Source organism: Pantherophis guttatus, chromosome 2 (genome assembly GCF_059756535.1).
Source record: "Pantherophis guttatus breed Tessera chromosome 2, ASM5975653v1, whole genome shotgun sequence".
NCBI classification, from domain to species: Eukaryota; Metazoa; Chordata; class Lepidosauria; order Squamata; family Colubridae; genus Pantherophis; species Pantherophis guttatus.
The window spans coordinates 218,388,748-218,411,113 of record NC_142064.1 but is presented as its reverse complement, the minus strand read 5'-3'; the positions used below and the strand labels follow the sequence as shown (position 1 = coordinate 218,411,113).

General features: G+C 37.0%; 1 protein-coding gene across 15 annotated transcripts in view; it reads left to right on the top strand.

The window, feature by feature from the left end:
• WNK2 (WNK lysine deficient protein kinase 2) overlaps positions 1-22,366 on the top strand; it is a 114,852-nt gene that overhangs the window by 18,650 nt on the left and 73,836 nt on the right. For 14 of the 15 annotated variants that reach the window (XM_087887825.1, XM_087887824.1, XM_087887823.1 and 11 more), the window contains 3 exons: positions 16,472-16,644; positions 17,527-17,747; positions 19,141-19,298. In XM_087887825.1, coding sequence (XP_087743951.1) covers positions 16,472-16,644; positions 17,527-17,747; positions 19,141-19,298 — 552 coding nt within the window. Of the gene's footprint in view, positions 1-15,381; positions 15,471-16,471; positions 16,645-17,526; positions 17,748-19,140; positions 19,299-22,366 lie in introns of those variants that run through there. The other variant, XM_087887830.1, reaches the window with a different exon arrangement.

Sequence of the window (22,366 nt, the reverse complement as noted above, 5' to 3'; positions counted from 1 at the left end):
ATTTAAACAGGGAAGCTATGCCACTTCTATTTCTGAACATTTTTTGGCTCTGAATGTTTGAAGCTGATGGCAGTGAGTTGCTATGAAACTTGTTTTTCCAAATTTTCACTCGCTAAAATCTGTATTACTTTTTTAGTTTTTGAAAAGCTTGGAAAAATAAGATTTCAGTTCCCATGCTTTTCAATATACATGAAAAGGAGAGAATTTTTCCTTTTAGCAAATTTGAAGTGTCCTAGTCTACCATCGCTCCCATCAATAAACTATTGTTTTTGACTTTATATTTCTCAAGTACTTTAGAAAATATTTAAATCAAGTTCACACTGTTCTGAAACATGACATTATCATTATCAAATAAGCTGCTCTGGAGCTTATTTACCATCCAATTTAGTGCCTATCCTAGTTTAATGCATATGCTCAAATCCATATTTATTAATCATATTCCCAAAGTTTCACTGCACCCATTTATGTAGTACAGGTAATCTTTGTTTAGCAACTGCCTTGTTTAGTGATCATTTGCATTTATGATGGCCCTGAAAAAGTAACTTTGTGACTGCTCATTACATTTTTGACCTTTGCAGATTTGAAAAGCAAGGAAAGCTGAAGTAAGATTGTATTAAGTAACTCAGTTTACTTAATATCCAGGTTGCCAGTCCCAGTTGTGGTCACTAAATGAAGACTAGCCATTTCTTCAGTAAAATATTATTATGTAATTAAGTGAAGTCTACTGGAAATTTTGAATTAGACAGAAATACGCTGATACTGTTTAACTATGCTACAAGTTTTCATTAGCGTCTATGACAAATCTTGATAATGTCAAAATGTTAGCATGAGCATGATAGCATTATCTAAATGTTACATTTATATAATTACCTTATAGTTTCCAACTGAAGCATATAACTCATAGCATTTCCATAATGATATCACTCATGTCAATATTTCTTACCCTATCCCTGATGGATGGCTATGATCTCTGCATTTCCTGAATGTAATCATGGAGTGGATGTGAGCTAATACAATTACGGCTCAAACCAGATCAAACTAGGCAGATATAGTAATGAAAACTAATCTGTGATTGGAGTATTGGTGATGGTACATATGCTGTGATACAAGCTAAAGGAGTGTTAATCCAAGTTTGTGGTCCTGGATTAGATACTGCTTTTGGCCTTTGTTCAGTTTTAATTGGTTTTTCTGCTTTATTTTTATAGAATTACCTGGTTATAGTGGGACACATTTTGGATCACTTCAAGCTTTATATAACTGCAATGAGTTATGGGTAGGACTGTCCATTAAAAGCGTTTGGAAATTGTTTTGTTAAAACTGTAATATTCTGCTAACTAACTATATTATACCAACTGCACTGATTTATAATTCATTTGTATTCATGCAAAGTGCTGGTATTTAAGTATAAAACCTAAATCATTTAAAATACATACAAGGACACTTCTTTCATTAACCTGTCCTTAGATTACAGCCACCATTGGAGGGCCTGTTTTTGTTATCACCTAGGAGGTTTGGATGAGAACCTAATTACTTCATTTCATTTCCAGTAACATTTTTATGTTTGATGAAATGCTTCAATTTTTTATTATTTGAAATACATCAGAATAACAGAATTGGAAGGAATCTTGGAGGTCTTTTAACCCAACCCACTGCTCAAGCAGGAAACTCTATATTAGGGCTGTTAAACTCGTGGGCCGTGGGCCGGATGCGTCACATCCTGTCCACACCCCTGCCTGGTTTAGCAAAAAGAAAAGTCTCGATACATCACCTGACGCCCCCATGACGATGCGAGTTTGCCACCCCTGCTCTATATCATTTCAGACAAATAGTTATCCAATCTCTTCTTAAAAACGTCGCGTTTTGAAGCACTCACAACATCTGGAGGCAACTTGTTCCACTGATTAATTGTTCTCACTATCAGGAAATTTCTCCTTAGTTCTAGGTTGGTTCTCTCTTTGATTAATTTCCATCCATTGCTTCTTGTTATGCCTTCAGGTGCTTTGGAGAATAGGTTGATCCCCTTTTCATATCCAGTTCTTGCAACTGTTCTTCATATGTTTTACCTTCCAGTCCTCTAATCATCTTTGTTTCTCTTCTCTGCATTCTTTCTGGGGTTTCAACATTTTTTTATATTATGGCAAGAAAAACTGGATACAATATTCCAAATGTAGTCTTATAGAGGAATTAAAAAATGGTGAGAGGCTGTAGCTTAGAAGTGAAAAATGACCTAGAAAATTCATGCAATTCAAAGAAATAATTTGATATCTTACACATACTATATATATAACCAGACTAATATAACTAGTCTGACTGTTAAATATTTTGGCTTATGTTGAAGCACAGTAAACAGACTATGAAGACATATATGAATTATCTTTTATTTCAGATTGCTCCCTTTACACATAACAGGAATTTAATTTAATTTAATTTAATTTAATTTAATTTAATTTAATTTCCAATTTATATACCGCCCTTCTCCCTGAGGACTCAGTCCCGAAAGTTAAAAAATCACAGACTAATTAAAAGAATTTAAAAATTTCTTCTTAATCCAACCCGGCTTGCTGGAAAAGATGGGTTTTCAGGGAACGACGGAAGGCATTGAGGTCATGGATTCTCCTTATCTCCGGGGGCAACTGATTCCAGAGGGTGGGAGCCCCCACAGAGAAGGCCCTCCCCCTGGGGGCCACCAGCCTACATTGTTTGGCTGATGGCACCCTGAGGAGGCCCTCTCTGTGGGAGCGCACGGGTCGATGGGAGGTCGTCGGTAGCAGCAGGCGGTCTCGCAGATAGCTAGGCCCTATGCCATGGAGCGCTTTAAAGGTGATAACCAACACCTTGAAGCGCACCCGGAAGACCACCGGGAGCCAGTGCAGCTCGCGCAGGAGCGGTGTTACATGGGAGCGCCATGTAACATTTAATTATTAGAGCCACATAGGACATTCCATGACCTTTAAAATATGTATGTTATAGAGTATTTCTGAGGCAGAAAATAAAGCATATATTATGTAGCTCTTAAAACTAAACACTTTCATATCTTTATGGAGCTCTTAACGTTTAGCATCTTTTGAAGGACATGTTTTTACCAAAATTAATTATTAATATTCATGGTAGATTTGATATTATTATTACAAATATTGAAAAGTCTTACGTTAATTATAAAATTCTATCTATTTGTTACCAGCACCACCCCTTTCCGTTCACAATGACAATACAGACTAAAATAGTTTAATATATCTATAGATAAAATTATGTGAAACGTTTAGAGCCAAGAAAACACAACTTCCTTTTAACACCTAATATAAAACCTTCTAAATTAAAACCCTGGCTTTGTATGTCAAGACTAATGGTTTCCATTAAATTAATATGAAGCTTTTGAAGGAGCATGACAATTTATGAATTCACAATATGCAGGCAATGATTACAATGCTAAATCTTTTTAATGAAAGATTTAAACCTGTCATATTTAAAGAAGTATTTTCCTAATCCCCATTGGTAACCTTGCGAAACAAGAACAAAACATTGTTTCAGCAGTCATGTCACTGAAGATCAGACTTGTTCTTTAGGGATTGTTCAAATTTAAGACTTATACAGCTGCTAGGTAGGAGATAGCTTTAGCTCTGAACGTGCTGTTAGTGTTATTTCAAAATGATTGAACCTGTTTCTACTAAATGGTAATAAATAAAAGAAATACCTACAATGTGTGCATAGTGGTAGACCAGGGCTGTCAAACTCGTGGCCTGCGGGCTGGATGCGTCATGTGCTAGCCACGGCCACATCCGGTTTAGCGAAGGGGGGGGGAAAATCCTGATACGTCACATGATGCTTCGACTTTGACATCCCTGTGTTAGACCATCACTACTTAGTAAATAAAGCAATTACAAATACCCAGAATTGGAATATTTACTTGCTGGGCAGAGGATGTCCAAGTAGTTTTGAGAATCTTTAGGAGCACAAATGAAATGAAATCACTGAGCTTAACAGTTCCGTGTTTACTTTTCTAAACTATGACCTCTAAACCCAAGTTCCCCATAGGCATGATTCTTGGTTTGCAGTGATACAGCTTTGTTTCATACATGAACATAATTTGTTTCATAAGTTTCTTGCCTGGAAATTTTGAAATTCTTTAAGACCTGCTTTATGATGGTTTGAGTCGGTGGGTTGCACCCAGTTCAGACCGGTTCGCAAGAACCGGTAGTAAAACCAGCGGGAGGCCCCGCCCACCACCCTGGATGTCATCATCAGCAATCTGCGCATGCGCAGAAGCTTCTATGCATGTGCAGCAAGGCGCGTGTGTGATCCCATTGCGAACCAGTAGTAAAGGAAATTTCAGCAAGAAAACAACCAAGTTCAGAGAGCACCAGGGATCCCACCGTTAAACCCTGAGCTACAAATATTCTCTTCTATTGAGAGGGAATCCTTTCTGCCAACAGGATGTGTTCCATTTATTTCCAATGATTTTGTTTCATTGGAAATTCATTCAGTTTAAAAGCAGCTCTAAATCTTTGTGATTCCACAATATTGCTACTTGCTTTACAGTATTTATTAACACTGCCCTGGAAATCTGAGCTTATCTATTTCAGTCTAAATTAAGGTGTATTTGAAATCATAGTAAAAATAATCCTTCGTTTGAAATGTTGCAGTTTTCTTTATCTTGTGGATGATGTCTTGCCCCATTTATTGGAACTCTTATCCCACCCTGCTGCCAGTTTTAGGATTTTTCAAAGAAAAGGATACTCCAGTTCTTTTCATAGGAACCACTGGGACTGTTCAGAAGGGCTGCTTTAGGGCTGCATTACACTAATGTACCTTAAATTATTGGGTAAGAAGGAATCTTGGAGGTCTTCTAGTCCCTACCCAGGGCAGGAATTCTCTGACCATCACAAACAAATGGTCATCTGACCTTTGCTTGAAAACCTCCAGTGATGAAGCCCCCACAATTCCAGGAGGCGGGCTGTTCCATGGATTAATAGCTCTTTTGATTAAGAAATTTCTTTTGTGTGTGGATCTCCATCTTGTCTTACTCTGGAAGCTATGGAATATAAACACTGTTCTCTGTGGCAGCCCTTCATATATTTGAAGACAGCTATTATATCTCCCTTTAGTCTTCTTTTCTTTAGGATATACAAAGTCAATTCCTTTGACTATTCTTATAGTATTTATCTCCAAACCCTCTTAATCTTTACTCTGTTCTTTGCACTTTTCCTGGTTCTTCAATAATATTCTTATGCTCTTGAACTTGACACAATATCCAGATGTGGTCTGACTAGTATAGCATAGAGGATCCTAAGATCCTTCTTACAAGTACAGATAGTTCTTGACAAGTACAGATAGTTCCAGAATTTCCATTGGTAATCCCAAAATGTCTGTTGCTTAGCAAGACAGTTGTTAAGTGCATTTTAACCCACTTTATGACCTTTCTTGCCATAGTTGTTAAGTGAATCACTGCAGTTGTTAAGTCAGTAACAACTGAGCCTTGGTAGTACAGTGGTCTAAGGCACCCTGTTATTAAGCTGGTTATTAAGACCAGATGCCTGCAATTACTGCAGGTTCGAATCTCGCCAAGGCTCAAGGTTGACTCAGCCTTCCATCCTTTCTAAGGTAGGTAAACTGAGGACCCAGTTGTGGGGGCAATAAGCTGACTTTGTATAAATGTACAAAAGGATGAAGGCTATTGCTTAGCGCATTGTAAGCTGCCCTGAGTCTCCGGAGAAGGGCGGCATATAAATCAAATAAAAAATAAAAATAAAAAAATAAAACATAGTTGTTAAGTGAATGTGGCTTCCCTATTGACTTTGTGTATCAGAAGGTTGCAAAAGGCAATCACATGAGTCCAGGACATAAATACATGCCAGTTGCCAAGTAACTTTTATCACCTGACCATGAGTTTGCTGCAACAGTCATGTGAAATTGGTCATAAGTCACTTTTTTTCCAGTGCCATTTTAATTTTGAATTGAATTGTCACTAAACGAATAGTTGTAAGTCAAAAACTACATGTACTACCACTCCGCCATGTCCCACCTACCTTATATCCATCCTCTTTTTTTCTGCATTCTGTTAGATAAAAGCCCAATGTTTAATTTTATCAAGTTCTTTCTTCACTTTAAGCTTCCTTTCTGATATATTAGCAATCCGCCCATCCTCCCAGCTTGTAGTGTGCAAATTTGAGTCTATAATAATGATGATGAGTATCTGCAGTTTTAGATTTATAATTTAAGACCGGTGAAAGCTTAATAATTCAACTCCTAAGCAAGAATCTAAGAATTATTTATGTTACACCTATTATTTATTACTATTTTAAATTTATTGGCTGCCCAGGTCCAGGGGACTCTGGGCAGGGCACAAAACTAGGGAAAACATAAAAACAGCTAAAAACATTGAATCAAACAAACAGACCAAAATAAAACAATCTAACAGGCAGAAAAACTAACAACAACAAAAAAAAAATGGGCCATTGAACGAATAGTAAACATCAGCCCCAAACCTGGGACCAAAGCCAAATTTTCAAAGTTCTTGAAAATTTTCAAATCCTTACCCTTGTCTCTAGGGTTGCTCTTCCAGCAGGTTGGGGCTGCAACATTGAAGGCATGTTTCCTAGGTTCTACAAGTTGGCAGTGTTTAATGAAGAGGATTTGGAGTGTACCTACTCTGCTGGAATGTACTGGGTGGGCAAAAACAGTTGGAGACAAGCAACCTCTTAGTGATTCATGCTTTATGCCATACAGGCTTCATAGCTAATAACCAGCACTCAGAAGCCAACTGGCAAACACAGAAGCTTGGCTGGTAGTGATACATGAGCACATCAAGAAGTGCCCATTACTTTTCTCTCTTCTGAATTTTGAACCAGCTGCAGCTTCCAAGTGGTCTTAAAGGGCAGCCTCATGTAGAGCCTTATTGCTATCATCCAATTGTGAGGTGCCAGGGCAAGAGTGACTATTTAAAGGTCCTCCTGATCATGAAACTGGCATAGAGGATGAACCTATGCAAAGACCTCTCTGGCCACAGCTGCTATCTGCTCTTTGAGCTATAGCTGCAATCCAGAAGTTTTGTACCAGTCTTTTTTTTTTATTGCAAAAGTTTTACAATTACATTTTCACCCCATTTCCCCCCCCCTCAACCCGCCCCAAACTCCCCGACCTCACTCTCCCTAACCCCCACTAATCCTCCCCTCCCCCCCCGGACTTCCACAGAATATACTCACATCAAAAAAAAAACCCTTTATATAAAACTTGAACCCCTCCATCCCCCATATAATTTTTCATCTTCACAAAGTTAAAATATTTCTATCTTAATATAATATTTTCAATTAAAAGCTATTTGATACTTCCTGGTTTGATATTTGTTCTGCACATAATCTATCCACTTTTTCCATTCCCATTCATAAGTCTCTTGTGAACAATCTTTTAGGTATGCTGAAATCTTTGCCATCTCTGCAAAACTGGCCATCTTCAAAGTCCATTCCTCGATAGTGGGCAAAGCTTCATTTTTCCAGTATTTACCTATCAATAATCTCGCTGCTGTTATCATATACAATATCAACTTTGTTTCACCCAGTGTAAAACCTTTAACTATACCCAGTAAAAACAATTGTGGAGAAAATTGAATTTTTTTCTTCAAAACATTCTGCATAACCCACCAAATTTTTATCCAAAAAGCCTTAACTTTCTTACAAGTCCACCAGACATGATAATATGTAGCATCTAAACAATCACATCTCCAACATTTTGGCTGAACATTAGGGTACATGCATGACAATTCCTTAGGATCAAAATGCCATCTATAAAACATTTTATAGAAATTTTCCCTCAAATTCTGTGACTGTGTAAATTTAACGTTCTGAACCCAAATTTTTTCCCATGTTTCCAACATCACTGGTTCTGCAAAATTTTGTGCCCACTTAATCATACAATCTTTAACCAATTCAGTTTCTGAATCCCTTTCTAACAAAACATTATAAAGCCTTTTAATATGCATTGGACCTTTCTCTTTTATATGTCTAACCAATTCTTCCTCATGCAACATAATACCAGTTTTTTGGTTCTCTTTCCATCTCAGTTGAAGTTGATTGTACTGTAACCAAGTTAAGTTAATCCCTTCGTCCAACAGTGTCTCTAATGTCTTCAACTGCCATCTGCCCGCATCTGTAAAAAGAACCTCTTTGTATAACCCCCCCCCCAAGTGACATTATATTTGTATTCCAAATAATATGACCAAGATCCAGCCATAGCGGTATTTTATAATCCCATTTGTGTCGGTGCTTCTTTCAAACTCTCATCAAGGAGTCTCTAAATATATGGCTTTTAAATACTTTATCCACTTTATTTAGTATCATCACCAACCCAGGGGTCCAAAAAGCTACAGCCATTCTATGTTGTTGGGATTGAGCAGAAGACTCTTCTTCCTCATACTGGGCCTCCAAATACTGGGGTAATACATTGACAGTTTCACCTATAGTCCTATACTGCTTGAGTTAGAGATCCAAAATTAGGTAAATTTCTTGTTGATCTGAACCCCAGAGCTGCGGTGGTGCAGTGGTTGGAGTGCAGTACTGCAGGCTACAGACTGCAGGCTACTTCTGCTGATCACCAGCTGCCAGCAGTTTGGCAGGTCAAATCTCACCAGGCTCAAGGTTGACTCAGCCATCCATCCTTCTGAGGTGGGTAAAATGAGGACCCAGATTGTTGGGGGGCAATATTCTGACTCTGTAAAACAGCTTGGAGAGGGCCGTAAAGCACTGTGAAGCGGTATATAAGTCTTAAGTGCTATTGCTATTTTTGCTACATATATTCTGATCATGTACTTTTGATTAATTATCCTTATGCAACATTAGGAAGTGTTGGAAGTTTAGTGTTTATTCTAAACCTGCTGGCTGGCTGGCTGAGGTACAAAAAGCTTTCATTTATTTCGGTAGAAATTATATGGTGTCTCTCCCAGTGCCAAGATTCCATGACCCAGTAAAGATAAAGCTCAAGCTAAAAAAGAGCTAAAAACTGAGGCTGCCTTATAAGGAGAATGAAAAAACGCAGCTGTTTATGTAACATTTGTTTTTATATCAAGGGACATCATAGAAGTTTTTCTCCTCTTTTTAGAACAGCTGAGTGCATTAAAGCTATGCAGTGAAGAGACTCTAAATGGTGAAAAGAAAGGTTAATTTTTCTGGCATTTAGTAAATTACAGTTAGCAGAAGTAGTACTTTTTAAGCCCTGGAAGAGCTGGGTGTTGCATTGGATCTTAAAAATACTAGACTGCCTTAGAGTATAAAATTCCTTCACTATATTTTTTGGCCATATTTGTATGACGCTTCATTGAATGAATCATATCATAAGACTAAAGAAAATAAACCCATCAATCCATACAGACAACTACAACAGCATTCTTGATTATTTACTAATTCACTGATGACAGTGCTATCATTTTGCTTTAATGAGAATTTTCTGGAAAAGCACTGCTTTTACAAAATGATATAAAGAAGAGTGCAATCTAAGTGGAGGGATACAAGCTTTTTAAAATCTAGGGGGCTGTGACCATGAAGGCTTGCTTGCAGACCTGGGTCCTTTGACATCTTAGAGGGCAAATCCACGGCACCTTCTCTTGGCAGGCTGTCTTGGGTGAACAGATTCTGCCTTGAGCAGGAAATAATGAAGCTATTGAGGCTCAAAGACATGAGGGACTTTGCAGGCAATAAGTAGCTCCTTGAATTGAACCCAAAAGCTCTTCAGCAGCCAATACTGAGGTTATTCAATTAGCAGTTGGGTGGCTGCATTTTATACCAGCTGGAACTTCCAAATCACCTTAAAGGATAACCTCATGTAAAGCAAATCCACACACAAGCTGATAAAGATATATGTCAGGTTCTTGGCAATTCATTCAGTCCAAACTAATTCTTCAAAAATCTTTCTTAAACAGATTTCTGAGAGATAGATTACAAGAATCTCAGCAAGTGAATTATTTGCAATTTAGAACCCATTTATTCCCCCCACCCCAAAATAATGAAACTTGAATCTGTTTCCCTCAGGAAAGAATGATGTGATATCTAGAAAAAGGAGTTGACTGGTTTTTGTGCTTATCCCAATTGTGCAAATAGTTGCTGATGTTGAGGTATATAGTTGCAGTGGACAAATTGGAAGTTTGGGCTGGCATTTTTAAAACATAAAAATGGATGAATTGTGTGACCTTGATGGGGCTATTATCTTCTGTCCATTAAATTAGCAAGTGCATGCAACTGCTTCAGTATGATTTATAAATGGATTTACCTCTCAGTCTGACTTCTATCAGCTGATTGGAAAGATTACTCCACAAATCCTATAATCCTATTCTGGGTGACATTCAGTGTATTTGAATGGATGATGTAATTGTGAAGGCATACATATAGTCCTCGATTTACAACCACAATAGGGACTGGGAAATTGGTTGTTAAATGGTTTGATCATTAAGTGAGTCATCATGTGACGATCTTTTTTTCTGGGGTCATTAAGCAAAACATGAGATTTCCATTTCCGACCCCCTTTGTCTGTCAGAAGCTGGCTGAGAAGGTTCCAAAGAGTAATCATGAAACCCCAGGATGCTGCAATACATTCCTATTGTCAGGTACCCAAGTTATGATCCTGTGACTGGGGGGGATGTTGCCATTCATAAGTGTGATCATAAGTCACTTTTGTCAGTGCTGTTGTAATTTTGAATGGTTCCTAAATGAATGGTCTTAAGTTGAGGACTACCTTTAGAGAAAAACTAAAGAATCCTATGGCCCATTGGGACATCCTTTGAGAGAAAGGTAGTACAGTCTGCTGTGGCCAGTATGAACATTAAATTTTAGCAGACCATGGTTTTTTTTTTTTACCCCAATGCTGGGTTGACCTGTGATCATCTAAGGAGAATATATATCATAAATAGGAAAATAATTGTAGTGGCAAAGGAACTTTAATAATAAGTCAATATTTACTTAAACAGATGCCCATAGAGGGGCAAAAAAGCAGTGGGAGTGGGAGCAACTTCCAACTTTCTGCCACTTTCCCCATTTACTTTGCTTGTAAGAACCTGACGGAGGGCCAAAAAATCATGGTCATGTAATCACAGGGACTTTGCAACAACCACAACTGTGCAAATAAAATGGTTCTTACTATCATAGAATTTCAATTACACAGGTGTAATTGATCCTGGATTCTGTACGCATTCTTCTAAGTTAGTGGATTTGAGTTACTTTGATTCAAAAATTGTTGTGGTATAATGCAGCATTTGGGCTAACCTGAGGGTACAAATAGACACACAGATAAAGACAACGAGAAATTTAGTAGTATATTAGATAACTCGTGATCTGTTGGGTCATCCTCTCAGAGGATTTCCTTACCTAAACAGAGAAACAGAATAACTTAACAAAAAAGCAGTGGGAGCAGGAGCAACTTCCAATGTACTGCTGACTTTTGCATTGACTTTGCTTGTGGCAGGGAACACCAGAAAACATGATTGCATGACTGTGGCAGTGCTGCAGCAGCCACAACTTTGTGAATACAACTAGTGTGAAGATCTTTGAAAATTAAATTGCATAAGAGTAATGAGTACTGAATTTTGAACTTAAAATTTTTAAATCCATGGATTGGAGGTGTATCTTGATTCCAAAATTTGGGGGGGAGGGGTAATTGAAGGTTACAAACAGATAAACAGATATGAAGGTTGTAGCAGTATCTAGATAACCCATGATCTATTGCTACCACTCACTCGTGTGCATTTTCCCTGGCTCTCACCATACTACTCTCATACTGTTTAATACCACTCCTGCTATATGCATCGCATCACAGTGCAGCCTCCCCACCCATGTCACACCTCTTGCACACACCCATGCACCCTTCCCGACTCTCACAGCGCCTCTCGTGTAACACTCTGCACTTTTGCCACAATCCTTCACATGCTCATGCACCCACTTTCCATGCACCCTCCACAATCCACACCTCTTGCCCCTATGTAACCCTCATGCTCTCTGCATCTTTCCTGACCCAGACAATGTGTCTTGTGCAGCCCCTCGCACCCTCAAATACCCTCTCTGACATGCATGGTGCCTCCCACACACTCCTTCACTCCCTGTCTTACCTGGTAGCAGCCACTTATAATATAAAGCTCATAGAAATAGGAGAAAAAATCTGGAAACCAGCCATTTCAAAACCAAAATTCAACAACAAATATGATAATAAAATCATGCCTGCCCATCCATAAAAGTCAATGAAAATCATAGAAGTCATCTACACAATGCCCAGTTAAAAAACACAGATTTCATTGTTTTGCTAAATACCAGTAAAAACAGTGCAAGGCATAGATCTCCCATTGGAGAGAGCTAAAGTAGATGGGCCACTACAGAGAAGGACTGGCTTCAGGTCTACATTTTCCTGATTTGACCTAGGGAGAGGAACACAAGACTTTTTCCATATATGCATATGGGCTGAGCAGATTCCACTTGGACAAGACTCAATTGTCAGAAGGTTCTATATTGAAGGCACTTTGGGCAAATGACATAGGCTGTTCTCCAAACTGATTCCACCAGATATTCTGAATCAAAACTCAACGATAGTCAGCAATTTGTCATAGAGAATGGGAGTGCAGGTATAAAATATTTTGAAGAACCCATGTTGGGGATGCTGTCCTGGTTCTTGATACTGCTGCCTTATTTTGTTCAGTGCCTTATTCAATATTTATCTTGAAAGATTTCCATTGAAACACAATGGATGAAATAATTTACAAACATCTTAATTTCTCCAGTCATTGGTTTATATGTTCAACATTGTTCATTATAACTTTCTTAACCCCGGGTGGCAGCATTAAAGTCTTTGGGCTACATATATAAAATACAGCCACTTGATGTACCATAGGACCCATCTTTTCAAGCATTTGCTTCATGTGGCTGCATGATTTATGAACATCCGTTGAAGTAGCAAAGGTTATAGCTTGTGGTCATGCTGCCTTATTCTTTGTGGTTATTTTGGCTTGCTCTTTGTAGTGTATCTCTCGGGTATTAACCACAACTAGGTGGAGCTGTTTTATGTTACATAGAAGTTAAACTCTTAAGCCTCTCAAGTATGTGATGTATTTTGGCCAACCTTTTAGTGTCATATTCACCCTTGGAGTGTTTGTGTACCCTTAATATGAACCTTAGCCAAGGGCGCTGAGCCAGAATTGATATATACACGTATGCTTTTTATGTTGGTGAATGAAAAGGGAAAAAAAAATCTTATCTAAGAGTACTTTGAGATATTTTTATATCATACATTTCTTAGAAACATTTCAAGTGTTCGTCTTCCCAAGTCAATTCAAAAAATGTTCTTCAGGCAGTGTACAACAGCAAAAAACAACCTGAGAATTAAAATCACACAATTGACACCACAATTGAGATATTTTTATTTATATCATACATTTCTTAGAAACATTTCAAGTGTTCATCTTCCTAAGCCAATTCAAAAAATGTTCCTCAGGGCAGTGTACAGCAACAAAAAACAACCTGAGAATTAAAATCATACAATTGAAACCACAATTGAGATATTTTTATTTATATCATACATTTCTTAGAAACATTTCAAGTGTTCATCTTCCCAAGTCAATTCAAAAAATGTTCCTCAGGGCAGTGTACAACAACAAAAAACAACCTGAGAATTAAAATCACACAGTTGACTACCACAATACATGTAGTCCTCAACTTGCAATCATTTATTTAATGGCTGTTTGAAATTACAACTCACATTGAAAAAGGAGACTTTTGGCCAGTTTTCATACTTAATGACCTTTGCAGCATCCCCATGGTCCTGTGATCAAAACTTGGGCACTTGTCATCTGGCATGTATTACAACAGTTGCACTGTTCTAAGTTCATATGATCGCCATTTGTAACCTTCCCAGCTGGCTTCTGACAAGCTAGATTCATTTAATGACCCCATTATCCACTTAACAACTGCAGTGATTTGCAACAATTGTGGTTAAGAGATTGTAAAATGAGACAAAACACTGTTGCCTTGCTTAAAAGCAAAAATTTCAGGCTCAATCATGGTCCTAAATCAAGGGATATTTGTAGATGGTGGTCACTTGTGAGAGAATTCCACAGCTACTTCAGCAACAGTAAGGCTTCCAAAAGGATTTCAACACATGGACAGATTCCAGAGGGTGATCCTTCAGTTAACCTGACACTTTGGATGGTGTGATGGGCAGCATATAAATTAAATAAATAAATAAAAGTTGTGTATAGGTTTTAAATAGATGTATTTATCTTTTATCATTACAGTGCTCTCAGCCAAGCAAGCCCACAGAGATTTATAACATCAAATATTTAATTATACTGTCCCTTAGAACATATATCTAATACCTTAAAACCATAAAACATTCTAACCATGTAACACAAAACAATAATCTGACATTGAGTTTGCATTTGAAGCGCACACTGGAATTTGACAACAACATTAAAAAGGGCCAGAAAGCAAACAATTGAAAATACATTTTCTGGGTTTTTTGTTTTTTTTAAATTGTCAGGCAAAGCGGATATTTAGGGAAGGGCTTCCATTATAATATAGTCACCAACTAAAAAGGTCCCAACCTTTGTCAGTTCAAAACAAGCTTCCCTTTAGAGAAGCACTTACAATGGGCTAAAATGCATTTTAGCTTTTGTGCTACTTCTTATGGAAGAAGAAATGTAGACTCAATCTTTTTAAGGACTTAGCTGTAAAAAAAAAAAGTTAACACAGACAGAGCATTTCTCAGTGGAGACATGCCAAGAAGAGTTTAGTTACCACATTTTGGAACTACTACAATTTTTGAAAGGCATCATATATACAGAATATTGCAAAATAAAAGTAGCTGGTAACTAGCACATGGATCAGAGTAGTTGAATTGGTCTTCTCCAGGAAATTATGTACCCAATAAACAAATAGAGGTTAAATCTAAATGCTTATGGCCAACATAGGTCAAACATAATCACCAAACTGTGCACCTGGTTCTTCAAGGGAAGAATTTCCCCATCTGGAAAGGAGGGGAAAATCAGGAAAGATCTCTTCCAGTTGCGCTCGATTCTCCTGTAAACATCAGTTTCAGTCCGTTCTGAGCCAAGCAGGAATCAATCATAGAGTCTAGCACATTAATAGGGATCAGAAGTAAACCTTTATCCTCATAGCAGTGATGCCGAGCCTCACAACTTTGACAGTTATTCCTCAATGTAAATCCTACACTCACTAACACTGATTATGTTACCTAATTGGATGAAATATGTGCAAGCAAATAACCAGTCAGAGAGCACCAAGGAATCCATGGATCATAAGTGACTTTCCCAGAGAGAGGCAGAGTTGGGGGTTGTTATTAGAGAAAATAGGGGTAAGTACAGAAAAGACACATTTCCTAGGTCCCATAAGATGACAAGATTCAAAAGAAGGAACTTGGAGATGCCCTCTCTGTTGGATCAAGTTGTGTGGGCAGAAAAAAGCAGTCCTTCAAGTAACCTGATCTCATAACATGTAAGGTTTTAAAGGTGACACACAGCATCTTGAAACTTATCCAGAAGCCTATTAGAAACCAGTGCAGCTTGCTGGTTTCTGATAGGTAGTAATGGTATTACATAGGCCAGTGATAGCTAACCTTTTCCAGACTGAATGCCCAAAGTGCCGCACGCGAGCAAATGCACGCGCTCGTGCCTGAACCCCCAAAATGCAGTGTGTGCACACACCCCACACATGCGCCCCTTCCATGCATGCATGCCCCCACAGCCCGCCACATGCACGTGCGACCCCCACACACATCTCACTCCCCGTGTATGCGTGGCAGAGACCTGACAACCAGCTGGCCGGTGAGAGGTGCATGTGTGGCAGAGCTGAACTGGGGCAACGGCTCGCATGCCCACAGAGAGAGTTCTGGGTGCCACCTGTGGCATGTGTGCCATAGGTTCACCATCATGGACATACGCATTATGACATGTGCCCATTAACTACCCATGCCTCTGCATCCTGGACCAAGTAAAACTTCTGGGTTGTCTTCAAGAGCAGCCCCCAAATAAAATACACTGCAACAGACCAACAGGGATGATCTGTAGACCTATAGTGAAAAAACTATGCAAAAAAGAAAAAATTGGTATCTATAATGAAACTCTTAATGATATCATTATTCTGTTTTGATAGTTGTTGTTTAACCCTTTGATTTTTATAAACCTAGAATTTTGTTATCGTATTTGATATTTATCTAAAATATTTGCCATACTAAGTTATGGCTATGGCTTAGATCTAAAGATCCTACTTTATCAAAGATAATTCCACTTGCAAGGGAAATACATTTTATTTTCATTTGAATTCTCCTGTACCCCTGAAACCAACATTTTAATATCCTCCTTGGAAGAGAAAAAAAATTATGGACTTCATTTTTATGGCCAGAGGGCATAAAAATGTGAGCTGAAGTGCAGCAGTCCTTTTAATGCAGGGCATATTCCCAGGCTGTCTTCTGACAAGAAATATTTTCTGAACTGCAGGATCGAAAGCTGACAAAAATGGAACGGCAAAGATTTAAAGAAGAAGCGGAAATGTTGAAAGGTCTTCAGCACCCAAATATTGTTAGGTTTTATGATTTTTGGGAGTCGTGTTTAAAAGGGAAAAAGTGTATTGTGCTGGTAACAGAACTGATGACCTCCGGAACTCTGAAAACGTAAGTACTAGTTATGTCATGATATAGATAATTAGTTAAGTATAGACTTTGTATAGACAAAGTTCTTGCTTACACCCCTAACCCTGTTAAGAATGGAAATCTACCTTCCTTCTTTATAATAGCTTTCCTGACTGTATTTCAAATTAAATCAATTTAATTTCAAAATTAAGTTTCATTTCTGTTATATTCTCTATTGTTTTCTTCTGTTACTACCCACAGTTCTGATTGTATTTTCTCTTCCTTTCTTTGTTTTACTTGGGTCATTTTGAACTTCTTGGTTAATCTTTCCCAAAATAGATAACATTATTAAGCTATAATCAAATAATCTTCCACCAATGAGAAGGAAAACACTTGATTCAAATTAACATACTTGAATTATTAATCTGAATCATCATGTTTTATTAACTTACTGAATTTAATATTACCAATGGCATAATAAACTTTTTTCTCTATGTTTTTTCCACTTCTTGAGGAATTGCTTCAAGTTTCAAATCTGAAGCATTATTGCTGATCATCTGTATGCCGATATACATACAGTATCAGTGCACACGTAGAGTTTTGCATAAACAAGGATCTCCATAGAATTATAACTCACAGCTTTTAGCATATTAGTTTTTAAATGAATTTATAATTTACTTTCCAAACTGTCCTCCTCTTAAATTAGGAATGTATTTGAATGTACTTGGCTGAAGGCTGAATCAGATAAGTCTAATTGCAAGAGGTAGATTGCTTACAAAATGCTCAAACTGACCTGGAAAGTGTCATGAATGTTTCAGGACCTTGTTGTGCTGCAGAAAGGCAGATATTGCCCACAAGTAGAATCTCAATGCATCTGTTTTTCTCTAAAATAATTTTATTCCATCTCACATGTTTTTATTTTAGCTATTTGAAGAGATTTAAAGTGATGAAACCAAAAGTTCTTCGTAGCTGGTGTCGGCAAATCCTAAAAGGTCTTCATTTTCTGCACACTCGAACACCACCAATTATTCATAGAGATTTAAAATGTGACAATATTTTTATAACTGGGCCAACTGGATCTGTGAAGATAGGAGATTTGGGTCTGGCAACTCTTAAGAGAACTTCATTTGCCAAAAGTGTCATAGGTAAGCATGACATGACATGACATAATAACAGAATTGGAAGAAAATTTGGAGGTCTTCTAGTCCAACCCCCTGCTCAAGCAGGAAACCCTATACCAGTGATGGTTAACCTTTTCGGCACCAAGTGCTGAAACTGAAGTGTGCGCATGTGCGTGTGCCGGAGCGCTGGAGCACCAGAACCCAGAAGAGAGCAGCTGGCCACTGTGCATGCGCGTGCCGGAACCTGGAATAGAGCAGCATGCCATCTCTGGCACCCATGCCATAGGTTAGCCATCACGGCCCTGTACCATTTCAGACAAATGGCTATCCCGTCTCTTCTTAAAAACCTCCATATATCATTTACATCACCTCTCCTTATTGAAAACGGATGAATTATAGTATAGACTCACAAAACAATCAACCCATATTTGGTTTTCACTGGCAATGCTAAATCCTTGTCTCATACATTCTTCCAAAATTAGTAAAATTTCAACAATGTTATTTTTTCGTAATCTGTAATTGTATGATGTATTGACTATTATACACATATGAACATGAATTATAATTTAGTTTTGTTTAGAAGTTTATGCTTACATTAGATGTAATGTATAAATAAATAAACTTAGTTAGCAAGCAGTACTATCTTATATCAAATAAAATCAAGATGGAATTATTTTAATTCCCCCCCATGAGTTCCTCTTTCTCAAGATCATGTATCACATGATCAAGATCATATTCCCCCCCACTTCCCCTAGGAGTGCACTGCTCTCTTTTCTTTACCAAGGCAAAGTCTACATTCATATCATCTTGAATTCTGACTTCCAATTTTCTTATGGAAATCTATAGCTCAGGGATTTGCCACGAAGCATAAATAGAAGTAGGGCATCTGTTGACAAGAGGCTGTTAACTTTCAAACTTACATTAAAAGTATATAACATATAATACTTTGGCATTATTATATTAGATCAAACAAGGTATTAAGTGAAATCAACTTCACAGGATATTTGATGAACTTGTCAAATTCCAGATATTTTTTCAAAAAACATGGAGATCCCTATGTTATTGTGGAAAATTATTAGAAAATAATTGTCTAGGACCTGAAAATACCTTGAATTCTTGTCTAGTTGTTTATTGGGATTCAAAGTATTATTTGAATTAATATTGCCTGGGGGGCACAAGATTGTGGAAAACTGTCTTTCTGTGAGTTGAGCATTTCTGCATATAGAATGATACCTTCGGGTTCAACCCAAAATTCCATCTAACTATCTGTTTTACTAATTTCAATTTAAAATATAGAAGTTTCTTTTGAGTTTCATATTCATGCATAGAATGTTGTCCTTTAAATGTTCTTTTCTCTAGTTGATGTTCTATATATACAAATATGTTTTCTAAGATCAATTCCTTTCATTCTGTTCAGGTACTCCAGAATTTATGGCCCCAGAAATGTATGAAGAACACTATGATGAATCAGTGGATGTATATGCTTTTGGAATGTGTATGTTGGAAATGGCTACCTCAGAATATCCATATTCAGAATGCCAGAATGCTGCTCAAATTTATAGGAAAGTAACCTCTGTAAGTGATATTTTTAGTATAATCATTTTGCTCTTTCATTTACACTGTTTTTCCTTATTTTAACATTGTAAGCATTGATGTACTATTATATAACATACTATATAATTTTAATAAAAGTATTGTTGAAATAATTCTTAAATTCTCAACATCATGATTATGTTGAATACTTCATTCTCTTATTTAGGTCTTACATTTTCTGGCAAGAAGAAATGATTTCTTTTTAAGACTAGGGTTGAGGTAATTCTGCATATCCTCTCCTTTCTCATACCCATCCCAGCCACTCTCTTCAAAACGGCATCAGAAATGCCGTTAGAAATGGCATCAGTGTTTTTCAGATTTGCTCAGTTTCCCATTTTACTAATGACATGTTTTGTTACTTGTTTCAGTGTTAATTTATAAAAAAATCTACATGCAGATTGTTTCTGCTTCTTTAATATTTATTTTTCTCTATTTTTAAATTTCCAAACTGCATAATAACATTTTTAATAGTGAAGAATGTGGCACTTTATGAAATACAAACGGATTATATAATATATTTGGGGGAAACCATCTATGCTGCAGAACAAATTCTGTCCTCCAGGCACCAATTTTATTTCTTGAGAATATAGAACTCTGGCATTTCCAAAAAATAAGGTGACACCCAGGGATATACCCAATATGATATAAAGATAGAGCAATTCCTTTTTAGTTTGTCATTAGAAGATTGTGCACATGTATGATTTGTATCTATTTTATATACAGTTTCTTGTACTTTTGGAAGCTTGCTTGCACGGTATACTTACAATAGATAATGCATATGTTCATATGAATTTATTTTTATAATACCTTTATTGTTTTTATAAATAAGGTACAAGCATACCTAATGCTCCCTTCTATTTACCCCACAACAACAATCCTGTGAGGTGAGTTGGGCTGAGAGAGAAAGAGAGAGAGAGAGAGAGAGAGACTATGCTTAAGGCAGGACTAGAACTCACAGTCTCCTGGTTTCTAGCCTGGCACCTTAATCACTAGATCAAACTGGCTCTATGCATTTGTATGAATGTTTGTCAATTCGCTTTTGCCTATAATATCACTTAGAGCTCTGTGCATTATTCTGGTTTCACATAACATTGTCCCATCTATCTTCTTTTGTTCAGCTTCAGTTGTCACTAAACATCTTTGATATTGATCTGACATGTGAACTCAGGGGGCTGACTTTGTTCTTTTATCTTGGTGTATTCTTGATATTAAACTGTATGAGTTGTATTCAGGCTACATTATTTTATGCTCAAATCAGTGATGCCTCATGAAATCAGAATTGATTTTGCCACTGATTTGAGTGGAACAAAACTTATTTGGGATCTACTCTATTATATTAAATACGAATATTTAGTATTAAAGTGGTGGAGAGAATTCATCTAGATTATTCTGCAAAGATTCCTGCAAATACTATGTGCTTCTGTATATGTACACAGATCTTTTTACTTTGTTTTCAGGGGGAAAAGGAAATATTGGAACTAAACTGTACTGTCAGGTTTAAGATCAAACATGAATTGTGGAACCTGTCTATTTTTCAGTTGGTGGAAAACTGAAACTTATGTGAACACAGATTCATACACTATTTAAAGTACAGGCTCTTACAGCTCAATTCTTTGTTTTGATATGTGCCAAGATTACATTTGTCACAGATTGCATATTTATTGTGTCATTTGTTTTTGGATGTTGACATAGCAAAGTGCATGAGAAAGCTTCTTTCAGAGACTAGTTGGGACAAAAAAATTGTGTCAGTGGAAGGGGTTAAGAACTTCTAAACTTTGTAATATATAATTATAGCTAATTATTGCTTTTCCATTTAGAAAAGGACATCAAGAGACCATCATAGGTATCTTTCCACAAACACTTAATTAGATCCTTTACCTTACCTACATCTGAAATAGAGTGATAATATTTGTTTGTCATGCCAATCTAATATAAGGATTACCAAAGAAATGGATTACTATTCCATTCAGACAGAAACCCATTCAGTAGAGTTCACAGAGGGAATAAAAAAAATGTCAAGATATGTCTAAAATAGGCACAAGACTTTGAGGCTGGCATTTATACTTTTTTTAGAGACCCTTCCCCTTTCCCCCAAGATGCTGTTATTTATTTGCAGCAGCAGAATGTTCAGAATCCTCTTCCCTCTAAAGTGCAGCCACAATGTCAACATTGCTTTGCAAATTTGAGGGACTTTGTCGAGGAGATTATGGAGCAAGCTACAGAGAAAAAGTCTTGTTTTGTATGTCCCTTACGAAAAAATTGGCTGTTGTCCTTATATTGTAGGAAGAATGCACCACGAACATTCCAATTATTCTATTTCTCTTTCAACAAAGCCTTTGTCTCTAGTTGGTACATTCTGTTAATATTTTTTTTGTTATGTTTGTGCCTGATTCTTATTTAATATCCTTCGTAAATAGCCTAGAATGGAACTCTTTCATTAAATGATTAAATGTCCAGGAAACAAATAAGCTTTCCAAGTTTAAAATAACTATTTTATGCCTGTCCTTGCATGCACTAAACTCTTAATCCTAAATTCACTTGTTTTTTGGGGAAAGTACTGTTATTTTATAAAGTCATCGTGATATGGTTCATATTTTTTAAAGTCATCATGTGATATGGTACATACTTTATAAAGTCATCATGTGATATGGTACATATTTCCCAAGTTTGATTATCAGAACTGTTCATGCAGGTATAAGCTTTGCTTTCCTGCAAGATTAGTGCGGAAAAACACAAAGCCCCAGCTGACGAATCATGTTACATAAGCACAGTTTGCATCAACTATTTTGTAAGATACTGTGTTAAATGCTTAATATGTACAAAGATTAATTTATATCATTCATATGTATTACTATACTTACTTTAAAAAGTTAATCAAGGACAGACTAAGAAGATTGGTATAGAGAGTTCAAAATGATGAAGTTTTCTGGGAGAATTTAACCCGACTAATCAAAAAGAATTTATGTTTTATCCAATTGATTAATTAAATTATAAATTAGTCATAAATTAATGGATTTTATTGTTGGCTGTTCACCGCCCTGAGTCCTTCG